Source organism: Pituophis catenifer, unplaced genomic scaffold (genome assembly GCF_029215685.1).
Source record: "Pituophis catenifer annectens isolate HBS135680 unplaced genomic scaffold, rPitCat1.0.hap2 SCAF_10, whole genome shotgun sequence".
Taxonomy (NCBI): Eukaryota; Metazoa; Chordata; class Lepidosauria; order Squamata; family Colubridae; genus Pituophis; species Pituophis catenifer.
In genome coordinates this window covers 27969327-27980216 of record NW_027256890.1, presented here as the reverse complement: position 1 = coordinate 27980216, position 10890 = coordinate 27969327, and the positions used below count along the sequence as shown (strand labels likewise).

At 44.7% G+C, this 10890-nt stretch overlaps 1 protein-coding gene across 2 annotated transcripts in view; it reads right to left on the bottom strand.

The window, feature by feature from the left end:
* AHNAK (AHNAK nucleoprotein) overlaps positions 1 to 10890 on the bottom strand; it is an 88155-nt gene that overhangs the window by 19691 nt on the left and 57574 nt on the right. For both annotated transcript variants that reach the window (XM_070950551.1, XM_070950552.1), the window contains exons 2-4: positions 8144 to 8238; positions 6252 to 6405; positions 4844 to 5031 (exon numbers count right to left, since the gene is read on the bottom strand). In XM_070950551.1, the coding sequence (XP_070806652.1) occupies positions 4844 to 5031; positions 6252 to 6405 (342 nt within the window). In that variant the 5' untranslated portion in view covers positions 8144 to 8238. The remainder of the gene's footprint in view (positions 1 to 4843; positions 5032 to 6251; positions 6406 to 8143; positions 8239 to 10890) is intronic.

Genomic DNA, 10890 nt, shown 5'->3' with positions numbered 1-10890 from the left:
TCCAGTCTCTACTTGAAAACTTCTAGTGATGGAGCACCCAACAATGTCTGGAGGAAGCCATTCACTGGTTAACTGTACTCACTGTCAGGAAATTCCTCCTTAGTTCTAGGTTGGTTCTCTCCTTGATGGGTTTCCATCCATTGCTTCTTATCCTGCCTTCTGGTGCTTTGGAGAATAGGTCAACCCCCTCTTCTCTGGGACAGCCCCTCAAATATTGGAAGGCTGTCACCCCAGGCCTTCTTTTCACTAGAGTAGACCTATCCAATTCGTGCAAGCATTCATCATATCTTTAGCCTTCAGTCCCGTAACCATCTTTGTTACTCTTCTCTGCATTTTCTAGTTAGTTCAAATAGGCTTACTTCCTCTGGAATTGTACAATATCAGGACATCCAGCCAAGTGGGATATCTCTGCTAATTGTTTTTCTGAGTGGTTTGGATAGAAAACATGAGCGGCTTGGTGGCACAATGTTGCTCAAGACAAGAGGACAATGGCCCACTTTGACAATATGATCAGCCAAGCACTTGATTTTTTTTTTTCCTTCTCTTATTGAAAATTGTAGACACCCCCACCAATGTATGATTTTGTGTGTGTGTGTGCGTATAATTCTATGATTCAACAGTGAAAAAAGGAAGGTTCTACATTTAGGGAAGAAAAACAAAATGCACAGGTACCTCATATATGGTACCTTACTCAATAGTAGTAACTGTGAGAGGAATCTTGGAGTCCTAGTGGACAACCACTTAAATAGGAGCCAGCCGTGTGCAGCAGCTGCCAAAAAAGCCAACACAGTTCTGGGCTGCATAAACAGAGAGATAGAATCAAGATCACAGGAAGTGTTAATACCACTTTATAATGCCTTGGTAAGGCCACATTTGGAATACTGCATTCAGTTTTGGTCGCCACGATATAAAAAAGATGTTGAGACTCTAGAAAGAGTGCAGAGAAGAGCAACAAAAATGATTAGGGGACTGGAGACTAAAACATATGAAGAACGGTTGCAGGAACTGGGTATGTCTAGTTTAATAAAGAGAAGGACTAGGGGAGACATGATAGCAGTGTTCCAATATCTCAGGGATTGCCACAAAGAAGAGGAAGTCAAACTATTCTTCAAAGCACCTGAGAGTAGAACAAGAAGCAATGGGTGGAAACTAATCAAGGAGAGAAGCAACTTAGAACTAAGGAGAAATTTCCTAACAGTGAGGACAATTAAACAGTGGAACAATTTGCCTGCAGACGTTGTGAATGCTCCAAAACTAGAATTTTTTAAGAAGATGTTGGATAACCATTTGTCTGAAGTGGTGTAGGGTTTCCTGCCTGGGCAGGGGGTTGGACTAGAAGACCTCCAAGATCCCTTCCAACTCTGTTATTCTATTCTATTCTATTCTATTCTATTCTATTCTATTCTATTCTATTCTATTCTATTCTATTCTATTCTATTCTATTCTATTCTATTCTATTCTCTGAAAATATTGCTCATTTCTTACCTCTACCCACCAATGATCTTACCTTGCACCTAATCTGGAAATATATCATAGCTAGGTTCAAACAAACATGTGCCACTCAAATCCAGATTAGCAAAATACAAATCAGTTCAAAAATCATGCTTAATGGCATGAACTGATTCCCACCACAGTCAAAAAAAACCCTGGAATCCCACAATAGATTACATTTTTAACAATTGTTAAGTCTGGGATGTTGTGTGGCAAGTGCCTGTCCGAATTTTAAATTAAAATAAATAATAAATAAAATAAAATAATAAAATAAATATAATATATTACCGGTAAAATCAAATAAATCAAGTCAAATAAAATAAAATAAAATAAAATATTGGTAAAATAAAATAATGAAATGAAATTAAAATAAATAATAAATAATAAAATAAAATAATTAAAATAAATTAAAATAAATAATAAATAAAATAAAATAATAAAATAAATATAATATATTACCGGTAAAATCAAATCAAGTCAAATAAAATAATATATTGGTAAAATAAAATAATTAAAATAAATAATAAACAATAAAATAAATAATTAAATTAAATTAAATTAAATTAAAATAAAAAATAAAATAAAATAAAATAAAATAAAATAAAATAAAATAAAATAAAATAAATAAAATGGCTGGAGTTAGCCAGATATTTAGATTGGATTTGGCATTTTTATCCACCTACTGAGTCCTTCCCATGATTGTTATTATTATTATTATTTCTCTCCTATCTTCAATTCTTGGCTCCAGCTGAGGGAAATTTTTCCCTCAGGCTGGCTCTCCCTGCCCTGTTTTTTCAGCTGCTGCCTCCTTTCCCGGTTGCCTTTCCTCAGCATGGCTGCCTTTTCCCCTCCCCGGTTTTTCTCAGTATTTTGAACCCTGGGCTTTGGCTCCATTGATCCAGCCTCTTCTTCATGAGGGCTTCGGAGCTGCCAGGCAGCCATTTTGTCTTCCCGCCTCCTCCCCGAAGCCCAACACAGCTGCTTGACTGACAGCTGCTGTGTGATCAGTAGCTGCTGTTTGATTGGCAGCTGCTGTGTGATTAGTAGCTGCTGTTTGATTGGCAGCTGCTGTGTGATTGGAAGTTGCTGTTTGATTGGCAGATAGATCATCCTGACAAGGCCGAGGGGAAGCCGGGACCACCGGGACCTGGAGCACAAGGCAATGGACACCCTTTGTCACTATCCTTGTGCAAATTGCGGCAGGTTCTGGCGGCACAGAAGCTGCACACCACTGCATGCTCCTAAGGCCCTGCAACTGGCTTGCCCTCAATCAGATGATTGTTTGTGCAAGAGAGCTATGAATCGATGTTTGTCAGTACCGATCACCCTAAGAGATTAACAGAATAACAGAGTTGGAAGGGACCTTGTAGGTCATCTAGTCCAACCCCCCCGATCCCCCCCCCCCACCCAAGCAGGAGACCTTACACCACTTCTGATAGAAGGCAGTCCAGTCTCTTGAAAGCTTGCTGATCGATCACACTACTGATCACAGCTAAAAGGAACAATTAAATAAGGAGGAAATGTTCTTTTTTTTGTTGTTCTCTAAGCTTCTGGGTACTTTTATAAGAGTTCTAAAAAGGAAAGAAACTTCATGGGAGGGAGGGGGGAAGGAAAGGAGGGAAGGAAGGAGAAAGGCAGAAAAAAGGAAAAGGGAGGGAGGGAGGGAGAAGGAAGGAGGGATGGGAGGAAGGAAGGGATAAGTTGGAGGAAAGAAGGGAAGGGAGGGAGGGGAAGGAAGGAAGGTGAAAGGAAGAAGGAAGAAAAAAGGAAAAGAGAAAAGAGAAGGAGGGAGGGAGAGAAAGGATAGGTTGGAGGAAAGAAGGGAAGGGAAGGAGGGAGGGGAAGGGAAGGAGAGAGGGAAGGAGAAAGAAAGAAGGCATAAAAAGGAAAAGGAAGGAAGGAGGGAGGGAGGGAAGGAAGGGATAGGTTGGAGGAAAGGAGGGAGGAGGAAGAAAGAAGGCAGAAAAAGGAAAAGGAAGTAAGGGAGAGAGAAGGAAGGAAGGAGGGAGGGGAGGGATAGGTTGGAGGGAGGGAGGAAAGAAAGGGAGGGAGGGAGGGGAAGGAAAGAAGAGAAGGAAGGAGAAAGAAAGAAGGCAGAAAAAAAGGAAAAAGGGAGAGAAGGAGGGAGGGAGGGAAGGAAGAGATAGGATGGAGGAAGGAAAGGAGGGGGAGGGAGGAAAAAGGAAGGAAGGAAAGGAAGGAAGCAAGGAGAGAGAGAGAGAAAAGAAGGGAGGGAGGGAGAAAGAAAGAAAGAGAAAGAAAAGTTTACATGGGCAAACTATGTTCCTGGCTCCTCCTCGTGCCAATCAGTGCCCCCTCCCTAAATGAGAAAGTGAGCCCCACTTCGGTCCTTTCTCAAGGGGGGGGGTCTGAATTGAGGCTCACCAAACCACTGCAGTCCCTGGGACCTGAAATGGCCCCGTCAGCTGCCACCTTATGCTTGCTTGTGCTTGCATGGGAAGGAGGGAGGGAGGGAAACCCACCCCTCTTCATGGAGATGGTCCATCTTCGGCCTGCCTTCCCCAGTTTGCTTTTTTCTCTCCCTGATGGTGAAATTGTACCACATGGCTTTTTCAATTATTTGCAGGAAGTGAATCAAACTGGGTCTCTAGTGCTCTCGCTAATTATACCCTGGCTGCAAGAACTGAATAACAGAGTTGGAGGGGACCTTGGAGGTCTTCTAGTCCAACTCCCTGCTCAGACAGGAGAACCTATACAGTTCCAGACAAATGGCTGTGCAGTCTTTTCTTAAAAGCCTCCAATGATGGAGCATCCACAACTTCTGGAGGCAACTTCTGTTCCACTGATTAATTGTTCTCATTGTCAGGAAATTTATCCTTAGTTCTAGTCACTGGTGGGATTCAGCCAATTTGCACCTATTCGGGAGAACTGGTTGTTAACTTTCTAAGCAGTTTGGAGAACCGGTTGTTGGGAGAAATCTTATTTTGTTTTTATTCCACTTTATAGGGCTAATCTTGTAAGGAATTACAATATTCTGATGTTGTTTCTAGCCTAATCTTTATTGCCCTGCTTACAGAAACTGCCTCTCTGGTTAACCCTTATTACATTGTAACAGCTAAGGCGAAGTGCCCATCGATGTGAGTGATGTCGAGTTGGTCACGCCCACACGGTCACATGACCACCGAGCCACGCCTACCCAGATGGTCATTAGGGCAGAAAACCAGTTGTTAAATTATTTGAATCCCACCACTGGTTCTAGTTCAATCTCAAACTTGAGCACCCTTGACCTAGAATGAAGTCAGGCACTCAAGGAAAAGTGGCTTGTTGTGTTCCTTAAAGATTCCACACATACACACTTCTTCCATTCTTCTTCTTTTTCACACTTACTCACCAAAACAACTTCTGGGCTCCTTGGAGGAAACACGTCGTAGGAACCAGACTGCCCTGGCAACGGGGAGCGGTCTCCTTTCCTCTGTAGCCGCAGGCCCACTGTGTGATGACCTACATTTTTAAGGAGCTCCGAGACCTCCCCTGAGTGCACATTGTCAAAATAGATGGTGGCGCTCACAATCTGGTCACCTGCAGAATGAGAAAAGTGAGGATTTGGTTGTTAGATTAGGAAGAGCTCAAGGAGACATCAAGATAATAGAATAACAGAGTTGGAAGGGATCTTGGAGATCTTCTAGTCCATGGGTCTCCAATCTTGGCAACGTTAAGCCTGAAGGAGAGAAGCAATCTAAGATAGAAGCAGGGGTGGGCTTCAAAAATTTTAGCAAAGGGTTCTCTGCCCAGTTGCTGGGTGGGTGTGGCTATGGTGGGCATGGCCTAGTTGGCCTCCTGCACCACGGCGGGGGGAGGCATTTTTGCCCTCCCTGGGCTCTGGAGGCTTTATTTGAGCCTCCGGGAGGGTGAAAAAAGCCTCCCCAGGCTCCAGAGGCCCTCTGGAGGTCGGAAACGTGCCTTCCCGAACTTCCGGTAGGCCCGTTTTTCGTCCTCCCTAAGCCTCCGCGCACACCCTGCACTTACCTGCATCCAAAATGGGCTGTGTGGGGACTCAGGGGAGGGGAGGGGAGGGGTGGGCGGGGCCAATCAGGAGTGGGATTGGGGGTTCAACGAACTGCACAGAATCTTAGCTAGAGGTTTTCCCGAACCCCTACCAACCTCCAGCAGCCCACCCCTGGGTAGAAGTAACATTTGTCCAGAATGGTATAGAGCCGTGATGGTGCACCTGTAGCACACGGAGCCATATCTGTGGGCACGTGAGCGTTGCCCTAGCTCTGCTCCAGTGTGCATGCGTTCGCCGGCCAGCCAGCTGATTTTTGGGCCTTCCAGGCCCACTGGAAGTCAGGAAATGGTCTGTTTCTGGCCTCCAGAGGGCCTCTGGTGGGGTGGGGAAGGCTGTTTTCGCCCTCCCCAAGCTCCTAGAAAGCCTCTGGAGCTTGGGAGAGTGAAAAATGGGCCTTCTGGGCCCACTGGAAGTTGGGAAACGGGCCATTTCCGGCCTCAGGAGAGCCTCTGGTGGGGTGGGGAAGGCTGTTTTCACCCTCCCCAGGCTCCAAGAAAGCCAAAAGCAGGGGGAGCACGGGGGTCGCGCGTGCATGCGCAGGGGGGCGGGGGTGTGAGTACATTCTGTGCGCTACCCCCCACACTCCCCCTGCTTTTGGCAGACGACGGCAAAAAGGTTAGCCATCACTGGCTCCTCCTGGTATAGAGTCTTGTGGAGATGGTTGGACTAGAAGACCTCCAAGATGCCTTCCAACTTTGTTATTCTGTAGTGGCCCCAAGATAGTTTCACTAACCTTCCTGTACAATTCCTGTCTTGGCGACTGGCGAGTCGTGTTGGATCTGCTTCACGAAGACGCCTTCATCCGTCTCTTTGATGGTAATACCATGAGCGCTGTCTTGCCAATCAGGGAGTAGGATCTCCCGCGTACTCTCTTCTTCCTTGTCCATCTTAGGCACAGAAACAAGAAGCTGTAAATCTCTCAAGGCTTAAAACATAAAAATAAGGGGAAATCCTATTCGAGATATATTCAAATTGTACGGTTCTGAAAACTGATCTGATGCTACCGTAGAAGTGTAATGGTTTATATGTAGAATGTTTTTATTTTTTGGGTCCTATTTTCTCACCCTGTGGATCTCGTGTGGATGCAAGTATAAATGAGACCTCACCCTGATGAGCTTTTGTGGTGTCGACCCTGAAGCTGACTTGACGAAAGCCATTTTGGAAGCTTCAGTGTTGCCACACTGGAGCTGAGGGATAGGGAAGATGGATTAGAGATAGCTGGGGTTGTGTAGTCAAAACAAGACACTTCTCTTGGGAACCAAGGACATTCTCACACCTGGTTGGAGGAAGACGGAGTGATGTCACCAGACAACGCCGTAATTGGACTATGCGGCTGATTGTTTTGAGAAAGTGACAAACTTTTACTTTTAATTAGGTAAAAACCGCAGGAACCTTCAGAGTCGGTTTTCACCAGATCTGTGCCAATATGATATATCCAATAAAGCTATTCTTTGAGGAATCTACCTGCCTCAGAGTTTTGCTTGCTATGCGTCTTGAAACCCTGACAATCTGGATCAACCAATCTGAATTGTCCAGCAAACTTATCCACAAAAGGCACCAATGGAAAAGCATAGAAAATTAAATTCATTAAGGTAGAAATTACAATTTGGCAGGGTGATGTATTACCCAATACTAAGAGATATTCTAATCCAGCATTTTTTCAGCTTGGCCACTATGCTGGCCAGGGGATTCTGGGAGTTGTAGTCCACTCATCTTAAGGCGGTCATGTTGAGAAATGCTGCTTAAATCTATCATCTCGACAAGCAAAGTCAACAGGGGAAAACAGATTCACTGAAGCAGAGGTGGTATTCTGCAGGCGAACTGGTAGCGGCGATCGGGGATGGGCCTGCCCACCTGCCCCGGCTCCAAGTCATGCTATTTAGGCACGTTTTCGAGGCTGGGCACATGTGCGGGAGGCGTGCAAGTGAGCAAAGCGCATATGCGTAAGGCGGGGCGCATGCACCGACAGGCCACACGCGAAGCGAGCGTGCGCACACACAGACGAACCGGTGGTAAAGGTAAGTCAAACCCACCTCTGCACTGAAGGAGCACATGATTCACTGAACAGCTGCAATGATTTGTTTAACGAACAACCGTGGCACAAAAGGTCATAAAATTGAATCACGAGGTCCTTCAGTGAATCGGTTTTCCCCCTATTGACTTGTCGAGACGATGGATTTGAGCAGCGTTTCTCTATGTGGCTGCTTTAAGAAGCCCAACTCACAACTCGCTCCTTGCTTAGCAACAGGAATTCTATTGTTCCTAATCATGGTCATATGTCGAGGACTACCGTGTTTCCCTGAAAATAAAACCCTGTCTTATATTTTTTTGAACCCTGAAATAAGCGCCTGGCCTTATTTTCAGCGAGGTCTTATTATTTTGGGGCGCGTGGAGCAAGACGGGGTTCCTCTTGCCGTCTTACCTGATTTTCCAGCTCTGTTTCCCTAACCCTAACCAGAGGAAATGGCGGGGACCGGCTGCACATGCGGTTAAATATTTTCAAGGAGGGCTTATTTTCGGGCAGGGCTTATTATCAGGGAATGTCTTATTTTTGGGGAAACAGAGTAGCTCTGCTGCTGTTTCTAAAACATAGAGGGAAATATGAGTCGCCGTGCAGTCTCCCACCTTTCTAGGACTTTGCTCCAGGTAGGATCCGCCCCAGGAATTCAGTACTTCTCACTTGCTGATCCTTTTGGTAATGTTCGTTCCAACTTCACAACCTAGGAAAGAGATTAAAGCTTCCGGTGAATAAAATCACGCTCAATTTTTCCTGAAAATTCGAATGTCAGAATTTTACCAAGCACACAACTTGTCAGCCTGTCATCTCAGCTTTATTTAACTCTACTTTTAATATTTTAATATTTTTAATTTTATCATTTTACTTATTACATTTTTTATGGTGCCAATACACTCTGTAAGGTGACAGCTGTTCATTCAGGGGTGAAATCCAGCAGGTTCTGGAGAACCAGTAGCGGAAATTTTGACCAGTTTGGAGAACTGGCAAATACCACCTCTGGCTGGCTCCAGAGTGGGATGGGAATGGAGATTTTGCAATATCCTTCCCCCAGAAGTGGGGAGGGAATGGGGATTTTGCAGTATCCTTTCCCTGCCAACCCCACCAAGCCATGCCCACCAAGCCACACCACACCCACAGAACCAGTAGTAAAAAAAATTGGATTTCACCACTGTGTTAATTCCTAATTCCTTCCACGTCTTTCTTTTTTCTATTAAAAGTATAAACATTTCCCCCATTTCTGCACAAATAAGCTTTAAGTGTAGCAAGATTTCCTCATGAAATCTCCACAGACAACCTGACAGTTTTTGGGGGTTTTTTTTCCAAGATAGGAAAAGACGCAAAAGGTTTTTATAAGTGGCAGCTTTTGCAATCGGCTTGACAAAGCGCACTGTGAGGTTCGAAAGCTTGCACATTCCTCGCTAAAACCAGCTGGCTGCACAAAAAACACTTTTAATTCCCGATCGGCCTGGTTAGCCTTTTCCCCAAGAAAATACTTCTACAGCTAATGTTTACATGTCGCAAGAGTGAATTTGTCAGCACAAATCTCTCCATTCAAAAAAACGCCTCCTATATATTCCTATCAAGCAATTATTAATCATTAATATTGGATAAGGATTCTGAAGTTTACACGTCATAAGGAACGTGAGTTTACTGTTTGCATCGATTCATAGGGTCCAAAAAGCCACATCAAATTGACATATGCTGTGTACAGAGGTGGTATTCAGATAGTTCGTACTGGTTTTGGCGAACTGGTAGCGGAGATTGTGGGTGGGCCCTCCCCAGCTCTATGCTGTCTTATTTAGGCACAGTTTTGAGGCCGCTTGCATGCATGGAAGAGGTGTGCACGAGCAACGCGCATGCATGGAAGGTGCACGCGCAAAGCGAGCGGGCGCGCGGGGGGCAAAAGGGTGCACGGGGGGCAAACGGGCGCACGGGGGGCGAACCCGTAGCAACACAATGTGAAACCCACCACTAGCTGTGTAGAAAAGGAGAGATTTGTGGCTACAGGATAATTTCAGTTGATTTTATTAGAATATAGTTTTCAATACAGGTCATCCTCGGCTTACGAACGAGAACCGAGTCCAAAATTTCTGTTGCTAAGGGAGACAGTGGTTAAGTCAGTTTTGCCCCATTTTACGGCCTTTTCTTGCTACAGTTGTTAAGTGAATCAATGCAGTTTTGTTAAGTTAGTAACACGGTTGTTAAGTGAATCTGACTGTCGTTGGCTTTGCTTGTCAGAAGGTCGCAAAAGGGAATCGCGTGACTTCAGTACACTGCGACCGTCTTAAATATGAGCCAGTTACCAAGCATGTGAATCTTAATCACATGACCACGCGGATGCTGCAATGGTCATAAATGTGAAAAACGGTTGTAAGTCACTCTTTTTAGCGCCGTTGTAACTTTGAACAGTCATTAAACAAACTGTTGTAAGTCGAGAACTACCTATACTATTCATAAAGGTCAAAATGGATTTTTTTCCCTACCAAATTTACCACACAGGTAAATTTGTTCTCTCAAGTACAGTGTTTTTTAACCTTTTGGCAGCTTGAAGACAGGCGGACTTCAACTCCCAGAATTCCCCAGGCTGGCGGGGGAATTGTGGGAGTTGAAGTCCCCCTGGCCAAGGTTGAGAAACATTGTTCAAGACACTTAAAATCTCAAGAGAAATTGAATGAGTATAAGTCACAAAACGTACGTGTTAAAACTAAGTTTAGTTTGCAGGGTTCATATGTGCTGTGAATGCCCTTTTAGTTCGTTTACTTGACGATTCGATATACAACGCAAAGCCGGAAAGTGGAATAATTCAGAAAATTAATTTAAGCAGGTGGTGTGGAGGGAGGAGGCTCGGGCAGTAGTGGGATTCAACCAGTTCTATTCGGTTCGCGTGAACCGGTAGCTGCGGCTACGAGAGGCTCCGCCCACCAGCCCGGACGTCATCACGTCCCGTTTTTTGACGCTCTACGCATGCGCCGAAGGTCCTGCACATGCGTGGAGGTAGCGCATGAGCTCACATTTGCGAACTGGTAGCAAAGGTAAGCGAATACTACTCCTGGGCTCAGGTTATTTCTCTGTTTGCTCTCACCAATCTGAAGCAAAGTGTTCCTAACCCCAAATCCTTAAATCCTTTCTTTGCAGAAAAATATGTAGCAATCAAACAATAATATTTGCTCATTTCCAGCAGAGGACTCTGGTGCCAAACCGAGAATATTTTTACCACTTAGTTGCCGAGATCTCGTGTTTTCATTGCTGTTATTACTATAATGCCAGGATTAGATAACAGCTTTTCCTGGCTCGCTGCAAAAGTTGATAATGGCATTTGCGTTTGAAAACTCAATTCACACACAAAAGAAGTGCT